The sequence below is a fragment of the Leptodactylus fuscus genome, chromosome 8 (assembly GCF_031893055.1).
Source record: "Leptodactylus fuscus isolate aLepFus1 chromosome 8, aLepFus1.hap2, whole genome shotgun sequence".
NCBI classification, from domain to species: domain Eukaryota; kingdom Metazoa; phylum Chordata; class Amphibia; order Anura; family Leptodactylidae; genus Leptodactylus; species Leptodactylus fuscus.
Window position 1 is genome coordinate 96,441,078 of NC_134272.1, and position 26,600 is coordinate 96,467,677.

The following is a 26,600-nucleotide window of genomic DNA, read 5'->3' on the forward strand; positions in this document are numbered from 1 at the left end:
TGATCTCTTCTTCTCCTCTCGTTGATCTCTTCCTTCTCCTCTCGTTGATCTCTTCTTCTCCTCTTATTGATCTCTTCTTCTCCTCTCTGTGATCTCTTCCTTCTCCTCTTGTTGATCTCTTCCTTCTCCTCTTATTGATCTCTTCCTTTTCCTCTTGTTGATCTCTTCTTCTCCTCTTGTTGATCTCTTCTTCTCCTCTCATTGATCTCTTCCTTCTCCTCTCATTGATCTCTTCCTTCTCCTCTCGTTCATCTCTTCCTTCTCCTCTTGTTGATCTCTTCCTTCTCCTGTTGTTGATCTCTTCTTCTCCTCTCGTTGATCTCTTCCTTCTCCTCTTGTTGATCTCTTCCTTCTCCTGTTGTTGATCTCTTCCTTCTCCTCTTGTTGATCTCTTCCTTCTCCTCTTGTTCATCTCTTCTTCTCCTCTCGTTGATCTCTTCTTCTCCTCTCATTGATCTCTTCCTTCTCCTCTTGTTCATCTCTTCCTTCTCCTGTTGTTGATCTCTTCTTCTCCTCTCGTTGATCTCTTCCTTCTCCTCTTGTTCATCTCTTCCTTCTCCTCTTGTTCATCTCTTCTTCTCCTCTCGTTGATCTCTTCCTTCTCCTCTTGTTCATCTCTTCTTCTCCTCTTGTTGATCTCTTCCTTCTCCTCTTGTTCATCTCTTCTTCTCCTCTCGTTGATCTCTTCCTTCTCCTCTCGTTCATCTCTTCCTTCTCCTCTCGTTGATCTCTTCCTTCTCCTCTTGTTGATCTCTTCTTCTCCTCTCGTTGATCTCTTCCTTCTCCTCTTGTTGATCTCTTCCTTCTCCTCTCGTTGATCTCTTCCTTCTCCTCTTGTTGATCTCTTCCTTCTCTACTCGATCCCTTGTCTGTGGGTGCTTTGTTATTGTACTTGGTGATCTTTGATCTCCTCTCGGTGGTGTCTTCTTTCTCTTTCTTCTTCTCTCAGTATTTTCTTCCTTCTGTGTCTGATTTCTTCTGAGGTCTTTATATTTATCTTCTCAGCTCTGGACCTGGATGGAGGATCTGCAGAAGGAGCTGTTGGAGGACGTCTGTGCGGACTCTGTAGATGCCGTCCAGGAGCTCATCAAACAGTTCCAGCAGCAGCAGACGGCCACACTGGATGGGACCCTCAACGTCATTAAGGAGGGTGAAGATCTCATCCAACAACTCAGGTGGGCGCTAGTTCTGCTGAAGATGACACACATGGTCATTATATATATACAGGGTAGGGATGGGTGTGTTATGTGTGATGAGACCCTTGTTCTGTGCTCCGCAGGGATTCGGCGGTGTCCAGCAATAAGACTCCGCACAACAGCTCCATCAGTCACATCGAGTCTGTTCTGCAGCAGCTGGACGAGGCTCAGGTTCAGATGGAAGAACTGTTTCATGAGAGGAAGATAAAGCTGGACATCTTCCTGCAGCTGCGCATATTCGAGCAGTACACCATCGAGGTGGGTCATGTGACAGCCGCCATCTTTACTTACATCATGTATTCTCCTGCAAGGGAGTGCTCTCAGTTGTTTCATTTTTTATGATTTTTTGGGGGGGTGGAGGGGGTGATAAAATTACAGTAAAGTTTTTAAAAGATTGTCCAGGATGGTGGGGAAAAAACAGAAAGCAAAAAAAACACCAACTCCCCTGTCCCCGGGCTCCGCTGTCTCTTACTACAGTCCGGTCCTGTGCTGCCCTGGGCTCCTTACGGTGCAGGTCACCGCCACATGTGACCGCTGAGACCTAAGGAAAGGAGCCATGATTGTGCGCTGATTGACCCCTGGAGTCATGTGGGGTAGAGAGTTCCGCTTGTAGAAGCCCCGGGCACCGCTGGACTGGACAGAAGATCTTGGAGAACCCACCAACAGTAATTTCTAAAAAATAAAAATAAAAAATAACAGAAAAATCTGCAGGTGTGAATAGAGCCGTATGTTTAGCATTTTCAGGCCTGGTGCTATTCCAGTTATTCTAATGCGCTCCATTGTTGTGCTGCGGCTCCAGCATCAGGCAAGGACATTGGAAGGCGAGGGGGGGGATGCTGAGAGATGGGGCCGGGCCCAGACATGTGAGCAAATGCCTTTAGAATTGTGCAATGTAAGAAGTGACCTGAGGTATTAGATGGGTGTGTAGATGTAGCAGAGGCGAGTCTGTTTTACATGACTGCAGGCACACTTCAAGCATGTCAATATCTGCAGACGTCACAGTATGTGAGCTATGAAGCATGTTATGGCCAGGCTGAGCTCTGCTACATCTCTCGATGATACGGTATCTGATAGGACACTGTGTACTATTCCTCATATATGCCTCTGTGTAGGTGACGGCTGAACTGGACGCCTGGAATGAGGATCTGCTCCGTCAGATGAATGACTTCAACACAGAAGACCTGACCCTGGCGGAGCAGCGGCTGCAGCGTCACAAGGAGCGGAAACTAGCCATGAACAACATGACCTTCGAAGTCATCCAGCAGGGCCAGGACCTTCACCAGTACATCATGGAGGTGCAGGCCTCAGGTACTTAGATCCTGGTCAGGCAGGACATTGTGCAAGTGCTCGGGCGACCTTGGAGAGGATTGAAGGGTTCTGGTGGTGGCGGCATGAGGACGGAGGTAGATGATGAGACAGGCTGTGATTGAGGTGGAGATGACATGAAGATGGGTGTAAGGGGGGTGAAGATGATACAAATATGGGGTATAGAGTGCAGATGACATGAATATGGGGTGTAGATGACAGGAACATGGGGTGCAGGTGAGGTGTCGGTGAGGTGCTCATGAGGCATAGGGGTGCAGATGACATGAAGGTGGTGTAGATATGATGGAGACAAGTTGTTGTTGAGGTGGGTTGATGTGTGATCTTTCAGCCGTTCCCTCCATGTTGTTTGATGTTCGGCCTCTCTCCTCCAGGCATTGAGTTGATCTGCGAGAAGGACATAGACCTGGCCACACAGGTGCAGGAGTTGTTGGAGTTCCTCCATGAGAAGCAGCATGAGCTGGACCTGAATGCGGATCAGACCCATAAGCGCCTGGAGCAATGTCTGCAACTGCGCCACCTACAGGCTGAGGTCAAGCAGGTGAGTAGAAGGGTGTAATAGTCTGCGACGCTGCGCGAACGCCTGTATGTACAGTGGGAAGAAGCGCAATAATATGGCGACCAGGACCGGTCTCATATCCTCTGGTTATTAAGGTAATATACTATTATCCAGAGTGAAGGTGAGAAATTCATACAGCAGAGTCCTTGAGGCTCTCGTGAACACTCCTGGCAAGAAGTAGGAAGGATCTAAGTATCTGATATTAGGAGGACTGAGGGTCTTATTACACCCTATAGCTGATATTAGGAGGACTGAGGGTCTTATTACACCCCTATAGCTGATATTAGGAGGACTGAGGGTCTTATTACACCTTATAGCTGATATTAGGAGGACTGAGGGTCTTATTACACCCCTATAGCTGATATTAGGAGGACTGAGGGTCTTATTACACCTCTATAGCTGATATTAGGAGGACTGAGGGTCTTATTACACCTCTATAGCTGATATTAGGAGGACTGAGGGTCTTATTACACCCCTATAGCTGATATTAGGAGGACTGAGGGTCTTATTACACCTCTATAGCTGATATTAGGAGGACTGAGGGTCTTATTACACCTCTATAGCTGATATTAGGAGGACTGAGGGTCTTATTACACCTCTATAGCTGATATTTGGAGGACTGAGGGTCTTATTACACCTCTATAGCTGATATTAGGAGGACTGAGGGTCTTATTACATCCCTATATCAGATATTAGGAGGACTGAGGGTCTTATTACATCCCTATATCAGATATTAGGAGGACTGAGGGTCTTATTACACCTTATAGCTGATATTAGGAGGACTGAGGGTCTTATTACATCCCTATATCAGATATTAGGAGGACTGAGGGTCTTATTACACCCCTATAGCTGATATTAGGAGGACTGAGGGTCTTATTACACCTTATAGCTGATATTAGGAGGACTGAGGGTCTTATTACACCTCTATAGCTGATATTAGGAGGACTGAGGGTCTTATTACACCTCTATAGCTGATATTAGGAGGACTGAGGGTCTTATTACACCCCTATAGCTGATATTAGGAGGACTGAGGGTCTTATTACACCTCTATAGCTGATATTAGGAGGACTGAGGGTCTTATTACACCTCTATAGCTGATATTAGGAGGACTGAGGGTCTTATTACACCTCTATAGCTGATATTTGGAGGACTGAGGGTCTTATTACACCTCTATAGCTGATATTAGGAGGACTGAGGGTCTTATTACATCCCTATATCAGATATTAGGAGGACTGAGGGTCTTATTACATCCCTATATCAGATATTAGGAGGACTGAGGGTCTTATTACACCTTATAGCTGATATTAGGAGGACTGAGGGTCTTATTACATCCCTATATCAGATATTAGGAGGACTGAGGGTCTTATTACACCCCTATAGCTGATATTAGGAGGACTGAGGGTCTTATTACACCTTATAGCTGATATTAGGAGGACTGAGGGTCTTATTACACCTCTATAGCTGATATTAGGAGGACTGAGGGTCTTATTACATCCCTATATCAGATATTAGGAGGACTGAGGGTCTTATTACACCCCTATAGCTGATATTAGGAGGACTGAGGGTCTTATTACACCTCTATAGCTGATATTAGGAGGACTGAGGGTCTTATTACACTCCTATATCTGATATTAGGAGGACTGAGGGTCTTATTACACCCCTATATCTGATATTAGGAGGACTGAGGGTCTTATTACACCCCTATAGCTGATATTAGGAGGACTGAGGGTCTTATTACACCTCTATAGCTGATATTTGGAGGACTGAGGGTCTTATTACACCTCTATAGCTGATATTAGGAGGACTGAGGGTCTTATTACATCCCTATATCAGATATTAGGAGGACTGAGGGTCTTATTACACCCCTATAGCTGATATTAGGAGGACTGAGGGTCTTATTACACCTTATAGCTGATATTAGGAGGACTGAGGGTCTTATTACATCCCTATATCAGATATTAGGAGGACTGAGGGTCTTATTACACCCCTATAGCTGATATTAGGAGGACTGAGGGTCTTATTACACCTCTATAGCTGATATTAGGAGGACTGAGGGTCTTATTACACCTCTATAGCTGATATTAGGAGGACTGAGGGTCTTATTACACCCCTATAGCTGATATTAGGAGGACTGAGGGTCTTATTACACCCCTATAGCTTATATTAGGAGGACTGAGGGTCTTATTACACCTCTATATCTGATATTAGGAGGACTGAGGGTCTTATTACACCCCTATAGCTTATATTAGGAGGACTGAGGGTCTTATTACACCCCTATATCTGATATTTGGAGGACTGAGGGTCTTATTACACCCCTATATCTGATATTAGGAGGACTGAGGGTCTTATTACACCCCTATATCTGATATTAGGAGGACTGAGGGTCTTATTACATCCCTATATCTGATATTAGGAGGACTGAGGGTCTTATTACATCCCTATATCTGATATTAGGAGGACTGAGGGTCTTATTACACCCCTATAGCTGATATTAGGAGGACTGAGGGTCTTATTACACCTCTATAGCTTATATTAGGAGGACTGAGGGTCTTATTACACCCCTATATCTGATATTAGGAGGACTGAGGGTCTTATTACACGCCTATAGCTTATATTAGGAGGACTGAGGGTCTTATTACACCTCTATAGCTGATATTTGGAGGACTGAGGGTCTTATTACACCCCTTTATCTGATATTAGGAGGACTGAGGGTCTTATTACACCCCTATAGCTTATATTAGGAGGACTGAGGGTCTTATTACACCCCTATAGCTTATATTAGGAGGACTGAGGGTCTTATTACACCCCTATAGCTTATATTAGGAGGACTGAGGGTCTTATTACACCCCTATAGCTGATATTAGGAGGACTGAGGGTCTTATTACACCCCTGTATCTGATATTAGGAGGACTGAGGGTCTTATTACACCCCTATAGCTTATATTAGGAGGACTGAGGGTCTTATTACACCCCTATAGCTTATATTAGGAGGACTGAGGGTCTTATTACACCTCTATAGCTGATATTAGGAGGACTGAGGGTCTTATTACACCCCTATAGCTTATATTAGGAGGACTGAGGGTCTTATTACACCCCTATAGCTGATATTAGGAGGACTGAGGGTCTTATTACACCTCTATAGCTGATATTAGGAGGACTGAGGGTCTTATTACACCCCTATAGCTTATATTAGGAGGACTGAGGGTCTTATTACACCCCTATAGCTTATATTAGGAGGACTGAGGGTCTTATTACACCCCTATATCTGATATTAGGAGGACTGAGGGTCTTATTACACCCCTATATCTGATATTAGGAGGACTGAGGGTCTTATTACACCCCTATATCTGATATTAGGAGGACTGAGGGTCTTATTACACCCCTATAGCTGATATTAGGAGGACTGAGGGTCTTATTACACCCCTATATCTGATATTAGGAGGACTGAGGGTCTTATTACACCCTATAGCTGATATTAGGAGGACTGAGGGTCTTATTACACCCCTATATCTGATATTAGGAGGACTGAGGGTCTTATTACACCCCTATAGCTTATATTAGGAGGACTGAGGGTCTTATTACACCCCTATAGCTTATATTAGGAGGACTGAGGGTCTTATTACACCCCTATATCTGATATTAGGAGGACTGAGGGTCTTATTACACCCCTATAGCTTATATTAGGAGGACTGAGGGTCTTATTACACCCCTATAGCTGATATTAGGAGGACTGAGGGTCTTATTACACCCCTATAGCTTATATTAGGAGGACTGAGGGTCTTATTACACCTCTATAGCTGATATTAGGAGGACTGAGGGTCTTATTACACCTCTATAGCTGATATTAGGAGGACTGAGGGTCTTATTACACCCCTGTATCTGATATTAGGAGGACTGAGGGTCTTATTACACCTCTATAGCTGATATTAGGAGGACTGAGGGTCTTATTACACCCCTGTATCTGATATTAGGAGGACTGAGGGTCTTATTACACCTCTATAGCTGATATTTGGAGGACTGAGGGTCTTATTACACCCCTATAGCTTATATTAGGAGGACTGAGGGTCTTATTACACCCCTATAGCTTATATTAGGAGGACTGAGGGTCTTATTACACCTCTATAGCTGATATTAGGAGGACTGAGGGTCTTATTACACCCCTATATCTGATATTAGGAGGACTGAGGGTCTTATTACACCTCTATAGCTGATATTAGGAGGACTGAGGGTCTTATTACACCTCTCTGCTCTTATGTCTTGGACTTGTATTTTGGAAGCGTCTTGCTCTTGCTGGATTCCTTCCCTTCGGTCGTATCTGTAGATCTAGATTGAGTCTTGACTCTCGGGCAGGTTGTGTCTGATAAGACTTGGACTGAAATTGGCTTTTTGGATTACGCTGAGATGAGATTTCCTCCTGTCACCCCGAGGAGCGGCTTGTAGTGATAATGAGTGCCGGCCGCCGGGCCCTGCTGGGCGCTTTCTTTCCAGATTCCTCTTGTCCTCTTCATTGTGATGATGACACAAGATGGCCCCGGAGCCGCGTCTCCTCAAGAGGGGGAGGCTGCAGCTCCAGATGGGGGGCCATAAGATTGGGGTGACCGAGACATTTGGTTCTCCGGGTAGGTCACAGATCTCTACATGTAAGCTTGATTATCTAGACCAGGGGTCCTCAAACTGCGGCCCGCCAAGCACTTCTGTCTGGCCCCGCTGACAGCGCCGGCAGGCGTGCATTTATAATGAAGCTCCTGAGGAGCTCGGGCCATGGAGGACACTTCACTTCACCTATTGGAGGGCACCGCTCCCGATGTCTGTGCGACCTGCTCTGCCTCCGGCCCACTGTTTAAAAAGTTTGAGGACCCCTGATTCTAGACAGTGTTGTCAAGCAGGGTTCTGGGAAAGCTGGGTGACCACACCTGGTGACAATAATTCCATCTGTCCGGCCCCTGATTTACTCCCCGGAGTCTTGTGATCATATTCTGATTTTGGGGATAATGGCGGCTTCTTTTTAGGCCTAAGTCTCTGACAAACATGACTTTTCTCCTTATGGGCAGGAGGTTGTCGGGGCAGTGATGGCTGACTTGTCTTCTCTCCTCCAGGTCTTGGGATGGATTCGTAATGGGGAGTCCATGTTGAATGCCAGCCTGGTGAACGCCAGCTCCTTGTCAGAGGCCGAACAGCTCCAGAGGGAACATGAGCAATTCCAGATGGCGATCGAGGTGACCAGACTGGCGGACAGTGCTGGGCAAGGGAGGGGGAATCCTGCAGAGTATTACTCCTCTTCCTGCAGACTATCTTCATTCTTAAAGGGCCAGTAACAGCCGAAGTGTGGAGCTTGTAGTGCTTTAATCGGGTATCATTAACCCATATGTCTCTGGAGGGTCTCTGTGACACCGGCCTGCAGTGGCTGATAACAGTGAGCAATAGTAGATGGCCTGCAGGGTTAACCCCAACGTTATACTATAATGACTGTGGAATAAGAAGGTTTTATGGGACCAGTTGGGGTGTCCTGACAGTAAGACGTCTCCTTCTCTCCTTCGCAGTCCCTCTTTCACGCCAGCTCCTTACAGAAGACACATCAGAGTGCTCTGCAGGTGCAGCAGAAGGCCGAGGCGCTGCTCCAGGCCGGCCATTACGACGCCGACGCCATCCGGGAATGTGCAGAGAAGGTCGCCATGCACTGGCAGCAGCTGATGCTGAAGATGGAGGACAGGCTGAAGCTGGTCAATGCCTCAGTGGCCTTCTACAAAACCTCAGAGCAGGTCAGCGGTGGCACACAGGATAGAGATAAGGGCATGTTATATGTCTACATCACAGAAAGTAAGAGTCCGACCCGCGGCATCACCCCTCCGCCACCAAACTATATCGCTGGCACAGGCGGGTCCCCATACCCAGACCCCTCTATCATACCGCCAGATTGGTCCAGGGCGCCGGAGTCCAGTGGCCGCTTTGTGATCCCGCCCCAGTGTAATGTTACGTGGCCTTCCTGCACCTTGGGGGCGCTGTGCTTCCTTCCACTTTTCCAAAATACTTCTTACTGATGATGGAAGAATACTAGGAAAAAGAAAAAAAATCTGGAATATGTTGTTTGAGGATATTGCAGAGGATTGTGGGTGTCAGTCCTTGGTTATAGGGTGTGAGGGGTCACCCTTGCTGTTCCTGTACAAGGCGCCATCACTGATCCTTTTGCTTCTGTTCTAGGTTTGCAGCGTCCTGGAAAGTCTGGAGCAGGAATACCGGAGGGACGAGGACTGGTGCCGAGGACACGATAAACTAGGACCCACCGCGTCTGAAGTGGATCATGTGATGCCTCTGATCAGCAAACACTTGGAGCAGAAAGAAGCCTTCCTCAAGGTGAGGGCAAGGGACGGGCCTAAAGTATACTGGGCCATGCAGGGCTCATTGTGTATCCGGTGCATACAGACACTGTCCGCCATCTTCGCTCTTCTTTTGTCTTTAGGCCTGCACGTTGGCGAGGAGAAACGCTGAGGTTTTCTTAAAGTACATTCATCGTAACAATGTCAGTATGCCCGGAGTGGCCCCACACACACGGGGGCCGGAACAACAGGTCAAAGGTAACGTGTCACATGGAGCATTGCAATGTGCTGTAAGGACTGTCTCTAGAGATGAGCGAGTATTATTCCAAACGGCTGTAACGAATAGCGCGCACCCATAGGAATGAATGGACACAGGGGGTTAAGCGGCAGGACGCCGGCCCCGTCTGTGTGCCGGCTGGCTCCATTCATTGCTATGGGTGCATGCTAGCCGAAACTTTGGAATAATACTCGCTCATCTCTGATTGTCTCCGCTCGGGGAGGGGGGGGGGAGGGTACGCTGTTACTGTTACTCTGGACGTGGTCAGTAACACAGAGATCGCAGGGCAGGGGTCACGTCTAGTCTTCTGCACCCCAGGACTCCCCTCTGTGGTCTAATGCTTGCTCGGCCTAGTATACTGAACATGTCATGGCCGCGCAGCCTTCCAATGGCTCAGGCGATTGTGGAGTTTCTTCCTGGACTGTTAATGAATTTGGCGCGGGGCTGGAGTGCGGCTTTTTATTGGATTAGTTGTTGTTAAGCTGCAGAACGGAGAGGATTACTGGTAATGCCAGAAACGCAGCGCAGATCCTATTTAGGTGTCACAGAGATGGCTGGCGGGATGGGAGCTTGTACATGTGAAGATGTCTCATAGATGTGACTGCGCCCCGCTGGGACCACAAGGACCTATCGTAGACTATTAGTTACCGGTCAGGGTACCAGGGGTGTTGGGATTTGAGGTAGAGGCGACTTCTGTGTCATGTGACAGACTGTGGCCATTTTGCAGCCATCCTCAGCGAGCTGCTCCAGAGGGAGAACCGGGTGCTGCATTTCTGGACCCTGAAGAAGAGGCGTCTGGACCAGTGCCAGCAGTACGTGGTGTTTGAGAGGAGCGCCAAGCAGGTAGGTGGCTGTGAGATGTCGCCTGTCGGCAGGGTGATCCTGATACCGTCCATGGTGTGAACACTCACTAGGAGGGAATTTTGGAGGCCCCTTTCTTTTTGTTTAGTTTGCTGACATTATATATTTTCTTCTGCCCTCTGGTGGTCGCAGCTGGTATTACATTTGTATTCACCGTATCATTTTCTAATAGGAAGATTTTCTGTGGCTTTTGTTTTGTTCCTTTCCAAAAATTCTGTGCTAATGAATTTCATGTCTCCGTGGGGTTAAACCCGGAGGGATCAGAGCTGTTGTCTTGTACTGAGCACCAGCACTAGCTGCTGTTACTATGATGACTAGAGGCACCACTAGGGGGAGCTCACTGCACACAGACGTAACCAGATCCTACAGAGTGCCCCCTAGTGGTGGCTGCAGGCAAGAAGCATGATATTGTCTTACATGGCTGTGTGCAGGGGGGCAGCACTGGTATAAAGTGGATGTTTCGTGACAATGTCTTGGTGATTTCCTCTCTTCTCTCCAGGCTTTAGACTGGATCCAGGAGACTGGAGAACATTTCCTCTCCTCTCACACGAGCACTGGAGAGAGTCTGGAGGACACTCAGGGTCTGCTGAAGGAATACGAGGACTTCCGCATTCCTGCCAAGGTGAGGAGGGCTCTTATTTCGTGGTTGATAGCAGGATGTTGCAGTTGTCAGCTATCATACGGGTGGTTGTCAGTGTTACAGGTGATGACTATGCTGCAGATCAGAGATTGTGCAGACGTCTGTGTGTGTTTTGGATCCTGAGTGATGAAGGTTTTTGAGGCTCAGTCCTCGGCCCCCCGCTCTCCAGGGCTCGCTGACACCCCCGCTGTCCTCTGCTTGTCTCTGCTTTGCCCCCTAGTGTTCAGTTTTGGTTCTTCTTCTCAGCCGTCATACTTCTCCATGTCAGTGAGGAGGCAGTGAAGGTTATGGTGACCTCTCCGGACGTCTGAGCAGCCTCGGCGCCTGCGGCTCCAGTACTGATCAGAGTCTCATAGCTCAGAGATGAATGTTCTAGTAATAAGGATTTATATAGATCCTGCCATCTTTATACACATCATCATCATCGTCTTCTTCTCCTGACAGCAAACTAAAGAGAAGGTGCGGCTGCTGATCCAGCTGGCTGACAGCTTTGTGGAGAAAGGACACGTCCATGCCACCGAGCTGAAGAAATGGGTGACAACGGTGAACAAGCATTACCGCGACTTCTCCCTGCGCATGGGGAAATACCAATGTTCACTCCAGAGGGCGCTGGGCATCAGCACTGAGGTACCCACATGAGCCATACCAAGTCAAGCCCTGCCCCCACCCCAAGCGCCCAATCACATCACTGCTTTACATTCCAGCTGGAATTTGATTGGCTGCTGTAGGGCGGGAGACCTGAGGCTGCACCAAGAGCTGGGAATGGCTCATTAATCTTTAGGGGCCACTGAGGTTGCAGGCACTGGCTAACTTGTATTGGGCCACTTCTAGACTTCCTAATGTAGGCGACATGCACCGACCATGTAAGTGTTGCCAGGCTGGGACGGAACATGAATGACAACGTGTGTGCTCGCGCCTTCATTCACTGAGGTCAGTGAGCCTGGGCCGCAAGGTGCACAGGGAGAAGACCTGTCCGCAGTTTTGGTCAAAGCCACCTACACAGGACAGTGAAACTCCACAGTAGTGTGTATGAGGCCATAGAAATGGATGGTCAATGTGCTGGCCATGAAATGCTCGGCTCGCACACTGATAAGGCCTAACAGTGACCTGTGCAGGTGCATGTATGTCTGCTGCATGTTCACATCGCCCGGAGCCCCTGCACCTGTCATACGGGACAGCTTTACTGTTGCCATTATATTGGAGTATATGTGTATATAGTCCGAGCTGCACCTACACGCGGGCGGTCCGGGGGCCTCCTTATACATCGCTCAGTATATTACTTATATAAAATGGCCATTTCATCATCATATCTGGAGGCGGTGGAAGATCTGTCATATATAATTCACAAACCCGCTTGGCAGACATATGGCCGCTTCTTAGAATTAATGAGTGTTTGCCTCACATCTTCTGATCAATAATTCGGAGGCGCCCACAGTCCTCCTCGCTGAGTAACAGCTTCAGGGGGCTCAGTGGCTGCTGTTCTCCTGGCGAACCACTAGGTGGGGAGGGATTGGCTGGTTGTGATGCCGGTGGCTGCTGTTCTCCTGGTGACCACTAGGCGGGGAGGGATTGGCTGGTTGTGATGTCGGTGGCTGCTGTTCTCCTGGTGACCACTAGGTGGGGAGGGATTGGCTGGTTGTGATGCCGGTGGCTGCTGTTCTCCTGGTGACCACTAGGCGGGGAGGGATTGGCTGGTTGTGATGTCGGTGGCTGCTGTTCTCCTGGCGACCACTAGGTGGGGAGGGATTGGCTGGTTGTGATGTCGGTGGCTGCTGTTCTCCTGGTGACCACTAGGCGGGGAGGGATTGGCTGGTTGTGATGTCGGTGGCTGCTGTTCTCCTGGTGACCACTAGGCGGGGAGGGATTGGCTGGTTGTGATGTCGGTGGCTGCTGTTCTCCTGGTGACCACTAGGCGGGGAGGGATTGGCTGGTTGTGATGCCGGTGGCTGCTGTTCTCCTGGTGACCACTAGGTGGGGAGGGATTGGCTGGTTGTGATGCCGGTGGCTGCTGTTCTCCTGGCGACCACTAGGTGGGGAGGGATTGGCTGGTTGTGATGTCGGTGGCTGCTGTTCTCCTGGCGACCACTAGGTGGGGAGGGATTGGCTGGTTGTGATGTCGGTGGCTGCTGTTCTCCTGGTGACCACTAGGTGGGGAGGGATTGGCTGGTTGTGATGTCGGTGGCTGCTGTTCTCCTGGTGACCACTAGGTGGGGAGGGATTGGCTGGTTGTGATGTCGGTGGCTGCTGTTGTCCTGGCGACCACTAGGTGGGGAGGGATTGGCTGGTTGTGATGTCGGTGGCTGCTGTTCTCCTGGCGACCACTAGGCGGGGAGGGATTGGCTGGTTGTGATGTCGGTGGCTGCTGTTCTCCTGGCGACCACTAGGCGGGGAGGGATTGGCTGGTTGTGATGTCGGTGGCTGCTGTTCTCCTGGTGACCACTAGGTGGGGAGGGATTGGCTGGTTGTGATGTCGGTGGCTGCTGTTCTCCTGGTGACCACTAGGTGGGGAGGGATTGGCTGGTTGTGATGTTGGTCGCTGCCATATTCTCACTTTTGCTTCTGTCTCCAGGACACGAAGGATCTGGAACTTGACATCGTTCCGGCCATTCTGACTGACCCAGAGGTGAAGCTGCGAGATGCCGGCCATGAGGTCAACGAGGAGAAGAGGAAATCTGCCCGCAAAAAAGAGTGAGAATCAAACACCATGAGACTCCTCCTACAGCGCCCCAGACCTGTGGTTATGGGACCAGTTCAGATTGGGGTTCTCATGTCTTCATTTATTTACCAGGGTCCCCATTTTGTTTTTTGTGGGGTTTGGTTCCCATGTTGGTTCACCTCTGGATGAAGGAAGTTCTGTTGTCAGTGTCAGATGGACCCGCCCATTGTTCCGGCATCTCAGCAGCTCGCTGCAACGCCATATAATGAGTAGATATGAACAAACACTATTCGAAACAGCCGTCGCGAATCGCACACGTTGATGATCCCCCTGAGCTCCACTTGAGGAGAACTCTGTGACTTCTGGCTCCTTCATAGCTCTCGGTGTTTGTGACAAATTAGATTCTCTTTTTCCCGCCATGTTTAATATCAGCAAACTGCCAATGTGGAGTAAAGGTGTTTCCCCCTCCAGTGTGTCAGCACTGGAGCAGATCAGATAATATGCAGATAATTGTACACAATGGACTGAGGGTTAGCTGAGTGTTACATAGAGAGATAACAGCCCTAGGACCTGAGATAAGCGGCTGCAGGAGCAGTGTAATATAGTATGTGACCATAAATCCAGAACAGTAGTGAAGCCATGTCATGTACCGGGATACAAAGTAGCCGATTACTCCAGGTTACAGAGTATCTATGGGGCAAATCTCATCCAAATCCGCTCAGTGGTTTATGTGATTGAGGAGCAAACATCCAAAGTGTCACATCCTATTAATATTATAAAGGTGAAAGTGTGTGTTTGGATGTTTGTGGGTTTGTGACTATGGATGTTCGGATATTTGTTCCTCAATCACGCAAAACCCGCTCCACCGATTTGGCTGAAATTTTCCACAAACATAGTCACTACACTGGATTGCGCAATAGGCTACTTTTCGTCACAATAGCGCACATACGTTTTTCCCAGGACCCCCACAAAACCCAAACTCACATCACTATCTCTGCAATCTCACACACTTTGGACCATAGCAAGCCACAAAATTCATATTACCCCCTACAGCAGAGGTCAGCAGCCCCTGGCACACATGCCAAGAGTGGCACTCCTGCCATATTTCACTGGCACACCAGCAGCACAGGACCTGCAAGAGTTACATGAAGTCGGAGCGTCCCTTCAGTGCTCTGCTAGAGCTGAGGCATAAGGACACTCCCCTTCTCTCACTGCCCTCCAATGAGAGGGGTGCAGGAAACCCAGGGGGTGGAGCTTAATCGCTCAGGTCTGTGCCTGCTATAGTGGTCTGCACTCTGCAAAGGTTCCCCGAGGAGGAGAGGAAGCTGCTAGCAAAGTGACACTGAAAAACACACAAGTACATAGGATTACTGTTCTCATTAATGTCCGGCATTTGGGGTTATTAGTTTAGTCTTAGTAACTCCATGTGCCTCACATTAATAGGAATAACCCCCATCATGTCCCTCATATTAACCCCTGTGTGCCTCACATTAATAGGAATAACCCCATCATGTCCCTCATATTAACCCCTGTGTGCCTCACATTAATAGGAATAACCCCCATCATGTCCCTCATATTAACCCCTGTGTGCCTCACATTAATAGGAATAACCCCCATCATGTCCCTCATATTACCCCTGTGTGCCTCACATTAATAGGAATAACCCCATCATGTCCCGTATATGTCATATTAACCCCTGTGTGCCTGACATTAATAGGAATAAACCCATCATGTCCCTCATATTAACCCCTGTGTGCCTCACATTAATAGGAATAACCCCATCATGTCCCTCATATTAACCCCTGTGTGCCTCACATTAATAGGAATAAACCCCATCATGTCCCTCATATTAACCCGTGTGTGCCTCACATTAATAGGAATAAACCCATCATGTCCCTCATATTAACCCCTGTGTGCCTGACATTAATAGGAATAAACCCATCATGTCCCTCATATTACCCCTGTGTGCCTCACATTAATAGGAATAACCCCATCATGTCCCGTATATGTCATATTAACCCCTGTGTGCCTGACATTAATAGGAATAAACCCATCATGTCCCTCATATTAACCCCTGTGTGCCTCACATTAATAGGAATAACCCCATCATGTCCCTCATATTAACCCCTGTGTGCCTCACATTAATAGGAATAAACCCCATCATGTCCCTCATATTAACCCGTGTGTGCCTCACATTAATAGGAATAAACCCATCATGTCCCTCATATTAACCCCTGTGTGCCTGACATTAATAGGAATAAACCCATCATGTCCCTCATATTAACCCCTGTGTGCCTGACATTAATAGGAATAAACCCCATCATGTCCCTCATATTAACCCCTGTGTGCCTGACATTAATAGGAATAAACCCATCATGTCCCTCATATTAACCCCTGTGTGCCTGACATTAATAGGAATAAACCCATCATGTCCCTCATATTAACCCCTGTGTGCCTCACATTAATAGGAATAAACCCATCATGTCCCTCATATTAACCCCTGTGTGCCTGACATTAATAGGAATAACCCCCATCATGTCCCTCATATTACCCCTGTGTGCCTCACATTAATAGGAATAACCCCCATCATGTCCCTCATATTAACCCCTGTGTGCCCCATATAAAGGTTACTACTGTGTGAGACATATGGAGGGACTAATAAAAGACCTCAGTAATGAAGATACTTAATTATTACCTCCAAGTCTCTCACATATCAGTACCTCTTACACAGGGGTTAATGTGAGGGACATGATGGGGTTAATTGCTATTACTGAGAGGCGCATGGAGTTACTGAACTGTCATGCACAGGGCCAGACTTTATGTGGCTGCTCGAGAGTATCCTGTGCCCAAAACTGACATGTACTGGCGGAAAATAACAAATCATACAATGTCGTATATCGAGGTATATTCAACTTGTAATCCCTCTGTCCCAAAGACACTATGTACAGTTTATACCAACACCGTATATATAGCGGCTGAAATACAAATTACATCCAACACAAAAGTCTCACGTATTCTCAGAATTACAGAAACAACAAGATACAAAGTTACATTTTATATCCCATACCTTATACACAGTACGAAAACCTTACCCGCGCCTGTATATACCCACTGCTACAATCACCGCAGACCAAGTCGCAGGTAACAGCTAGTATATAATATTAGTAGGATGGGATATATATATATATTGTCACATGTATAATAGTAGTGGGATCTATGTGCAAATGATGTAACAGACCTCACCCCATGGAGACAACAGCCTCAAATAACACCAATGTCCAGTATAACCATAGAGTCCAGTATGGAGCCAATATATAATATACCAGTATAGCACCAGTGCTCAGTGTAATATCCTGACAACATTAACCCTTCTGCTTCAGGTTTATAATGGCAGAACTTCTACAGACAGAGAAAGCCTATGTGCGAGACCTGCACGAGTGTATGGAGGTATCTATCTATCTATCTATCTATCTATCTATCTCCTATCTATCTATCTATCTATCTATCTATCTATCTATCTATCTATCTATCTATCTATCTCCTATCTATCTATCTATCTCCTATCTATCTATCTATCTATCTATCTATCTATCTATCTCCTATCTATCTATCTATCTATCTATCTATCTATCTATCTATCTATCTATCTATCTATCTCCTATCTATCTATCTATCTCCTATCTATCTATCTATCTATCTATCTATCTATCTATCTCCTATCTATCTATCTATCTATCTATCTATCTATCTCCTATCTATCTATCTATCTATCTATCTATCTATCTATCTATCTCTCTCCTATCTATCTATCTATCTATCTATCTATCTCCCTATCTATCTCCTATCTATCTATCTATCTATCTATCTATCTATCTATCTATCTATCTATCTCCTATCTATCTATCTATCTATCTATCTATCTATCTATCTATCTATCTCCTATCTATCTATCTCCTATCTATCTATCTATCTATCTATCTCCTATCTATCTATCTATCTATCTATCTATCTATCTATCTCCTATCTATCTATCTATCTATCTATCTATCTATCTCCTATCTATCTATCTATCTATCTATCTATCTATCTCCTATCTATCTATCTATCTATCTATCTCCTATCTATCTATCCTATCTATCTATCTATCTCCTATCTATCTATCTATCTATCTATCTATCTATCTCCTATCTATCTATCTATCTATCTATCTATCTATCTATCTATCTATCTATCTATCTCCTATCTATCTATCTATCTATCTATCTATCTATCTATCTATCTAATCTATCTATCTATCTATCTATCTATCTATCTATCTATCTATCTATCTATCTATCTATCTATCTATCTATCTATCTATCTATCTATCTATCTATCTATCTATCTATCTATCTATCTATCTCTCTCTCTCTATCTATCTCCTATCTATCTATCTATCTATCTATCTATCTATCTATCTATCTCCTATCTATCTATCTATCTATCTATCTAGCTATCTATCTATCTCCTATCTATCTATCTATCTATCTATCTCCTATCTATCTATCTATCTATCTATCTATCTATCTATCTATCTATCTATCTATCTATCTATCTGTCTATCTATCTCTCTCTCTCTCTCTATCTATCTCCTATCTATCTATCTATCTATCTATCTATCTATCTATCTATCTATCTCCTATCTATCTATCTATCTATCTATCTATCTCCTATCTATCTATCTATCTATCTATCTATCTATCTATCTATCTCCTATCTATCTATCTATCTATCTATCTATCTATCTCCTATCTATCTATCTATCTATCTATCTATCTCCTATCTATCTATCTATCTATCTATCTATCTATCTATCTATCTCACATTGATGTCTCTTCTCTCTCCTTCCTTGCAGACGTACCTTTGGGAGATGACCAGTGGGGTGGAGGAGATCCCCTCTGGGATTGTTAATAAGGAGCACATTATATTTGGGAACATTCAGGAGATTTATGATTTTCACAACAAGTGAGTCCTGGGGTTGTGTCCTGTCGGCTGCAGAGTATTGCTCTTATATCTGCTGTGTCTTACTACCAGAGTATAATGGGCAGAAGTGATTGTGTGGTCACATAATGACAGTGGAGACTAGTCATGGCCAAAAGTTCTGAGAATGCTACAAATATTACTTGTTACAAAGTCTACGGCTTCCGTTTTCCTAATGGTAATTTGCAGATACTCCAGAATGTTATACAGAGTGATCAGCTTAACAGCAATTACTTGTAAAGTCAATATTTGCCTAGAAAATGAACTTTATCCCCCAAAACACATTTCAACATCATTGCAGCCCTGCCTTAAAAGCACCAGCTAACATGGTTTCAGTGATTGCTCCAGTAACACAGGTGTGGGTGTTGATGAGGACAGGGCTGGAGATCAATCTGTCATGATTAAGTAAGAATGACACCACTGGACACTGTAAAAGGAGGCTGGTGCTTGGCATCATTGTTTCTCTTCTGTTACCCATGGTTATCTCTAAAGAAACACGTGCAGTCATCATTGCACTGCACAAAAATGGCCTAACAGGGAAGAGTATCGTAGCTAGAAAGATTGCACCGCAGTCACCAATCTATCGCATCATCAAGAACTTCAAGGAGAGAGGTTCCATTGTTGGCAAAAAGGCTCCAGGGCGCCCAAGAAAGACCAGCAAGGGCCAGGACCGTCTCTTAAAAGTGTTTCAGCTGCGGGATCGGGCTACCAGCAGTGCAGAGCTTGCTCAGGAATGGCAGCAGGCAGGTGTGAGTGCATCTGCACGCACTGTGAGACTGCGGAGACTCTTGGAGCAAGGCCTGGTCTCAAGGAGGGCAGCAAAGAAGCCACTTCTCTCCAGAAAAAACATCAGGGACAGACTGATATTCTGCAGAGGGTCCAGGGAGTGACTGCTGAGGACTGGGGGAAAGTCATTTTCTCTGATGAATCCCCTTTTCGATTGTTTGGGACATCTGGAAAACAGCTTATTGGGAGAAGACGAGGTGAGCGCTATCACCAGTCTGGTCTCATGCCAACTGTAAAGCATCCTGAAACCATTCATGTGTGGGGTGGCTTCTCAGCCAAGGGAATCGGCTCTCTCACAGTCTTGCCTAAAAACACAGCCATGAATAAAGAATGGGACCAGAATGTCCTCCAAGATCAACGTCTCCCAACCGTCCAAGAGCAGTTTGGCCATCAACAATGCCTTTTCCAGCATGATGGAGCACCTTGCCATAAAGCAAAGGGGAGAACTAAATGGCTCAGGGAACAAAACAGAGAGATTTTGGGTCCATGGCCTGGAAACTCCCCAGATCTTAATCCCATTGAGAACTTGTGGTCAATCATCAAGAGACGGGGGGACAAACAAAAACCTACAAATTCTGAGAAAATGCAAGCATTGATTGTGCAAGAATGGACGGCTATCAGTCAGGATTTGGTCCAGAAGGTGATTGAGAGCGAGCCAGGGAGAATTGCAGAGGTCCTGAAGAAGAAGAAGGGGCAACACTGCAAATATTACACCGCTGCACTAACTCCTTCTAACTGTCACTATAAGCTTTTATTACTCAGAATAGGATTGCAATTCTATTTCTGTATGTGATAAAAACATCTGACAAACACACAGAACCCAGAGGGAGCAGATCATGTGACAAGAGGAGATTTGTGGCATTCTCAAAACTTTTGGCCATGACTGTATGTACCGTATACAGCCATCTCACCCACAATCCTCTGCTTCTCCACAGCATCTTTTTAAAGGAATTGGAGAAATATGAGCAACTTCCAGAGGATGTCGGACACTGCTTCGTCACATGGGTAACTATGATGCCATGGAGTATTAGGGTGTATAGGGTCACTGATCATGGGTGTAGAGGGTCACTGATCATGGGTGTAGAGGTGTATAGGGTCATTGATCATGGGTGTATAGGGTCACTGATCATGGGTGTATAGGGTCACTGATCATGGGTGTATAGGGTCACTGATCATGGGTGTATAGGGTCACTGATCATGGGTGTATAGGGCCACTGATCATGGGTGTATAGGTGTATAGGGTCACTGATCATGGGTGCATAGGGTCACTGATCATGGGTGTATAGGGCCACTGATCATGGGTGTAGAGGTGTATAGGGTCACTGATGATGGGTGTATAGGGTCACTGATCATGGGTGTATAGGGCCACTGATCATGGGTGTATAGGGTCACTGTAGAGGTGTATAGGGTCACTGATCATGGGTGTAGAAGTGTATAGGGTCACTGATCATGGGTGTATAGGGTCACTGATCATGGGTGTAGAAGTGTATAGGGTCACTGATCATGGGTGTATGGGGTCACTGATCATGGGTGTATAGGGTCACTGATCATGGGTGTATAGGGTCACTGATCATGGGTGTATAGGGTCACTGATCATGGGTGTATAGGGTCACTGATCATGGGTGTATAGGGTCACTGTAGAGGTGTATAGGGTCACTGATCATGGGTGTAGAGGTGTATAGGGTCATTGATCATGGGTGTATAGGGTCACTGATCATGGGTGTATAGGGTCACTGATCATGGGTGTATAGGGTCACTGATCATGGGTGTAGAGGTGTATAGGGTCACTGATCATGGGTGTATAGGGTCACTGTAGAGGTGTATAGGGTCACTTATTATGGGTGTATGGGGTCACTTATTATGGGTGTATGGGGTCACTTATCATGGGTGCATAGGGTCACTGATCATGGGTGTATAGGGTCACTGTAGAGGTGTATAGGGGTCACTTATTATGGGTGTATGGGGTCACTGATCATGGGTGTATAGGGTCACTGATCATGGGTGTATAGGGTCACTGATCATGGGTGTATAGGGTCACTGATCATGGGTATATAGGGTCACTGATCATGGGTGTATAGGGTCACTGATCATGGGTGTATAGGGTCACTGTAGAGGTGTATAGGGTCACTGATCATGGGTGTATAGGGTCACTGATCATGGGTGTATAGGGTCACTGATCATGGGTGTATAGGGTCACTGATCATGGGTGTATAGGGTCACTAATCATGGGTGTATAGGTGTATAGGGTCACTGATCATGGGTGCATAGGGTCACTGTAGAGGTGTATAGGGTCACTTATTATGGGTGCATAGGGTCACTGATCATGGGTGTATAGGGTCACTGATCATGGGTGCATAGGGTCACTGATCATGGGTGTATAGGGTCACTGATCATGGGTGTAGAGGTGTATAGGGTCATTGATCATGGGTGTATAGGGTCACTGATCATGGGTGTATAGGGTCACTGTAGAGGTGTATAGGGTCACTTATTATGGGTGTATAGGGTCACTGATCATGGGTGCATAGGGTCACTGATCATGGGTGTATAGGGTCACTGATCATGGGTGTATAGGGTCACTGTAGAGGTGTATAGGGGTCACTTATTATGGGTGTATGGGGTCACTGATCATGGGTGTATAGGGTCACTGATCATGGGTGTATAGGGGTCACTTATTATGGGTGTATGGGGTCACTGATCATGGGTGTATAGGGTCACTGATCATGGGTGTATAGGGTCACTGATCATGGGTGTATAGGGTCACTGATCATGGGTGTATAGGGTCACTGATCATGGGTGTATAGGGTCACTGTAGAGGTGTATAGGGTCACTGATCATGGGTGTATAGGGTCACTGTAGAGGTGTATAGGGTCACTGATCATGGGTGTAGAGGTGTATAGGGTCATTGATCATGGGTGTATAGGGTCACTGATCATGGGTGTATAGGGTCACTGATCATGGGTGTATAGGGCCACTGATCATGGGTGTATAGGGTCACTGATCATGGGTGTAGAGGTGTATAGGGTCACTGATCATGGGTGTATAGGGTCACTGTAGAGGTGTATAGGGTCACTTATTATGGGTGTATGGGGTCACTGATCATGGGTGTATAGGGTCACTGATCATGGGTGTATAGGGTCACTGATCATGGGTGTAGAGGTGTATAGGGTCATTGATCATGGGTGTATAGGGTCACTGATCATGGGTGTATAGGGTCACTGTAGAGGTGTATAGGGTCACTGATCATGGGTGTATAGGGTCACTGATCATGGGTGCATAGGGTCACTGATCATGGGTGTATAGGGTCACTGATCATGGGTGTATAGGGTCACTGATCATGGGTGTATAGGGTCACTGTAGAGGTGTATAGGGGTCACTTATTATGGGTGTATGGGGTCACTGATCATGGGTGTATAGGGTCACTGATCATGGGTGTATAGGGGTCACTTATTATGGGTGTATAGGGTCACTGATCATGGGTGTATAGGGTCACTGATCATGGGTGTATAGGGGTCACTTATTATGGGTGTATAGGGTCACTGATCATGGGTGTATAGGGTCACTGATCATGCGTGTATAGGGTCACTTATTATGGGTGTAGAGGTGTATAGGGTCACTGATCATGGGTGTATAGGGTCACTGATCATGGGTGTATAGGGGTCACTTATTATGGGTGTATGGGGTCACTGATCATGGGTGTATAGGGTCACTGATCATGGGTGTATAGGGTCACTGATCATGGGTGTATAGGGTCACTGATCATGGGTGTATAGGGCCACTGATCATGGGTGTATAGGGTCACTGATCATGGGTGTAGAGGTGTATAGGGTCACTGATCATGGGTGTATAGGGTCACTGTAGAGGTGTATAGGGTCACTTATTATGGGTGTATGGGGTCACTTATTATGGGTGTATGGGGTCACTTATCATGGGTGTATAGGGTCACTGATCATGGGTGTATAGGGTCACTGATCATGGGTGTAGAGGTGTATAGGGTCATTGATCATGGGTGTATAGGGTCACTGATCATGGGTGTATAGGGTCACTGTAGAGGTGTATAGGGTCACTTATGGGTGTATAGGGTCACTGATCATGGGTGCATAGGGTCACTGATCATGGGTGTATAGGGTCACTGATCATGGGTGTATAGGGTCACTGTAGAGGTGTATAGGGGTCACTTATTATGGGTGTATGGGGTCACTGATCATGGGTGTATAGGGTCACTGATCATGGGTGTATAGGGGTCACTTATTATGGGTGTATAGGGTCACTGATCATGGGTGTATAGGGTCACTGATCATGCGTGTATAGGGTCACTTATTATGGGTGTAGAGGTGTATAGGGTCACTGATCATGGGTGTATAGGGGTCACTTATTATGGGTGTATGGGGTCACTGATCATGGGTGTATAGGGTCACTGATCATGGGTGTATAGGGCCACTGATCATGGGTGTATAGGGTCACTGATCATGGGTGTATAGGGTCACTGATCATGGGTGTAGAGGTGTATAGGGTCATTGATCATGGGTGTATAGGGTCACTGTAGAGGTGTATAGGGTCACTTATTATGGGTGTATAGGGTCACTGATCATGGGTGCATAGGGTCACTGATCATGGGTGTATAGGGTCACTGATCATGGGTGTATAGGGTCACTGTAGAGGTGTATAGGGTCACTGATCATGGGTGTAGAGGTGTATAGGGTCATTGATCATGGGTGTATAGGGTCACTGATCATGGGTGTATAGGGCCACTGATCATGGGTGTATAGGGTCACTGATCATGGGTGTATAGGGCCACTGATCATGGGTGTATAGGGCCACTGATCATGGGTGTATAGGGTCATTGATCATGGGTGTATAGGGTCACTGATCATGGGTGTAGAGGTGTATAGGGTCATTGATCATGGGTGTATAGGGTCACTGTAGAGGTGTATAGGGTCACTTATTATGGGTGTATAGGGTCACTGATCATGGGTGCATAGGGTCACTGATCATGGGTGTATAGGGTCACTGATCATGGGTGTAGAGGTGTATAGGGTCATTGATCATGGGTGTATAGGGTCACTGTAGAGGTGTATAGGGTCACTTATTATGGGTGTATAGGGTCACTGATCATGGGTGCATAGGGTCACTGATCATGGGTGTATAGGGTCACTGATCATGGGTGTATAGGGTCACTGTAGAGGTGTATAGGGGTCACTTATTATGGGTGTATGGGGTCACTGTAGAGGTGTATAGGGTCACTGATCATGGGTGTATAGGGTCACTGATCATGGGTGTATAGGGGTCACTTATTATGGGTGTATAGGGTCACTGATCATGGGTGTATAGGGTCACTGATCGTGCGTGTATAGGGTCACTTATTATGGGTGTAGAGGTGTAGAGGGTCACTGATCATGGGTGTATAGGGGTCACTTATTATGGGTGTATAGGGTCACTGATCCTGGGTGTATAGGGGTCACTTATTATGGGTGTATAGGGTCACTGATCCTGGGTGTATAGGGGTCACTTATTATGGGTGTATAGGGTCACTGATCCTGGGTGTATAGGGTCACTGATCATGGGTGTATAGGGGTCACTTATTATGGGTGTATAGGGTCACTGATCATGCGTGTATAGGGTCACTTATTATGGGTGTAGAGGTGTATAGGGTCACTGATCATGGGTGTATAGGGTCACTTATTATGGGTGTAGAGGTGTATAGGGTCACTGATCCTGGGTGTATAGGGTCACTTATTATGGGTGTATAGGGTCACTGATCCTGGGTGTATAGGGTCACTTATTATGGGTGTATAGGGTCACTGATCATGGGTGTATAGGGGTCACTTATTATGGGTGTATAGGGTCACTGATCATGCGTGTATAGGGTCACTTATTATGGGTGTAGAGGTGTATAGGGTCACTTATTATGGGTGTATGGGGTCACTGATCATGGGTGTATAGGGTCACTTATTATGGGTGTAGAGGTGTATAGGGTCACTGATCATGGGTGTATAGGGTCACTTATTATGGGTGTATAGGGTCACTGATCCTGGGTGTATAGGGTCACTTATTATGGGTGTATAGGGGTCACTTATTATGGGTGTATAGGGTCACTGATCATGCGTGTATAGGGTCACTTATTATGGGTGTAGAGGTGTATAGGGTCACTGATCATGGGTGTATAGGGTCACTTATTTCTAGCTTTCTGCTTATGTTCCAGGCTGACAAGTTCCAGATGTATGTGACGTATTGTAAGAACAAGCCGGACTCCAGTCAGCTGATCCTTGAACATGGCGGAAGCTTCTTTGATGTAAGTGTGGTGATCTGGCGATCTCTACGTACAATGTCTGCGAGCGCCGCTCATGTTTCTTCTGTGTTCCAGGAGATCCAGCAGAGACACGGCCTGGCCAACTCCATCTCCTCGTATCTGATCAAACCTGTGCAAAGGATCACAAAGTATCAGCTGCTGCTCAAGGTGCGGAAAGTCTATACACCCTACGCCATATGTGACACCAACACGGATACACCCTGCGCCATATGTGACACCAACACGGATACACCCTACGCCATATGTGACACCAACACGGATACACCCTGCGCCATATGTGACACCAACACGGATACACCCTGCGCCATATGTGACACCAACACGGATACACCCTGCGCCATATGTGACACCAACACGGATACACCCTGCGCCATATGTGACACCAACACGGATACACCCTACGCCATATGTGACACCAACACGGATACACCCTGCGCCATATGTGACACCAACACGGATACACCCTGCGCCATATGTGACACCAACACGGATACACCCTGCGCCATATGTGACACCAACACGGATACACCCTACGCCATATGTGACACCAACACGGATACACCCTGCGCCATATGTGACACCAACACGGATACACCCTACGCCATATGTGACACCAACACGGATACACCCTGCGCCATATGTGACACCAACACGGATACACCC

General features: G+C 46.6%; 1 protein-coding gene across 6 annotated transcripts in view; it reads left to right on the top strand.

Annotated features, from left to right (window-relative positions):
- The window catches only part of KALRN (kalirin RhoGEF kinase), a 311,247-nt gene that overhangs the window by 154,137 nt on the left and 130,510 nt on the right, over positions 1–26,600 (top strand). For all 6 annotated transcript variants that reach the window (XM_075284733.1, XM_075284737.1, XM_075284732.1 and 3 more), the window contains exons 12-28: positions 1,006–1,175; positions 1,280–1,454; positions 2,309–2,504; positions 2,894–3,060; positions 8,174–8,293; positions 8,618–8,836; positions 9,276–9,428; positions 9,535–9,649; positions 10,396–10,511; positions 11,029–11,151; positions 11,614–11,796; positions 13,739–13,857; positions 17,206–17,272; positions 18,720–18,829; positions 20,566–20,635; positions 25,830–25,919; positions 25,992–26,084. In XM_075284733.1, coding sequence (XP_075140834.1) covers positions 1,006–1,175; positions 1,280–1,454; positions 2,309–2,504; positions 2,894–3,060; positions 8,174–8,293; positions 8,618–8,836; positions 9,276–9,428; positions 9,535–9,649; positions 10,396–10,511; positions 11,029–11,151; positions 11,614–11,796; positions 13,739–13,857; positions 17,206–17,272; positions 18,720–18,829; positions 20,566–20,635; positions 25,830–25,919; positions 25,992–26,084 — 2,286 coding nt within the window. The remainder of the gene's footprint in view (positions 1–1,005; positions 1,176–1,279; positions 1,455–2,308; positions 2,505–2,893; positions 3,061–8,173; positions 8,294–8,617; positions 8,837–9,275; positions 9,429–9,534; positions 9,650–10,395; positions 10,512–11,028; positions 11,152–11,613; positions 11,797–13,738; positions 13,858–17,205; positions 17,273–18,719; positions 18,830–20,565; positions 20,636–25,829; positions 25,920–25,991; positions 26,085–26,600) is intronic.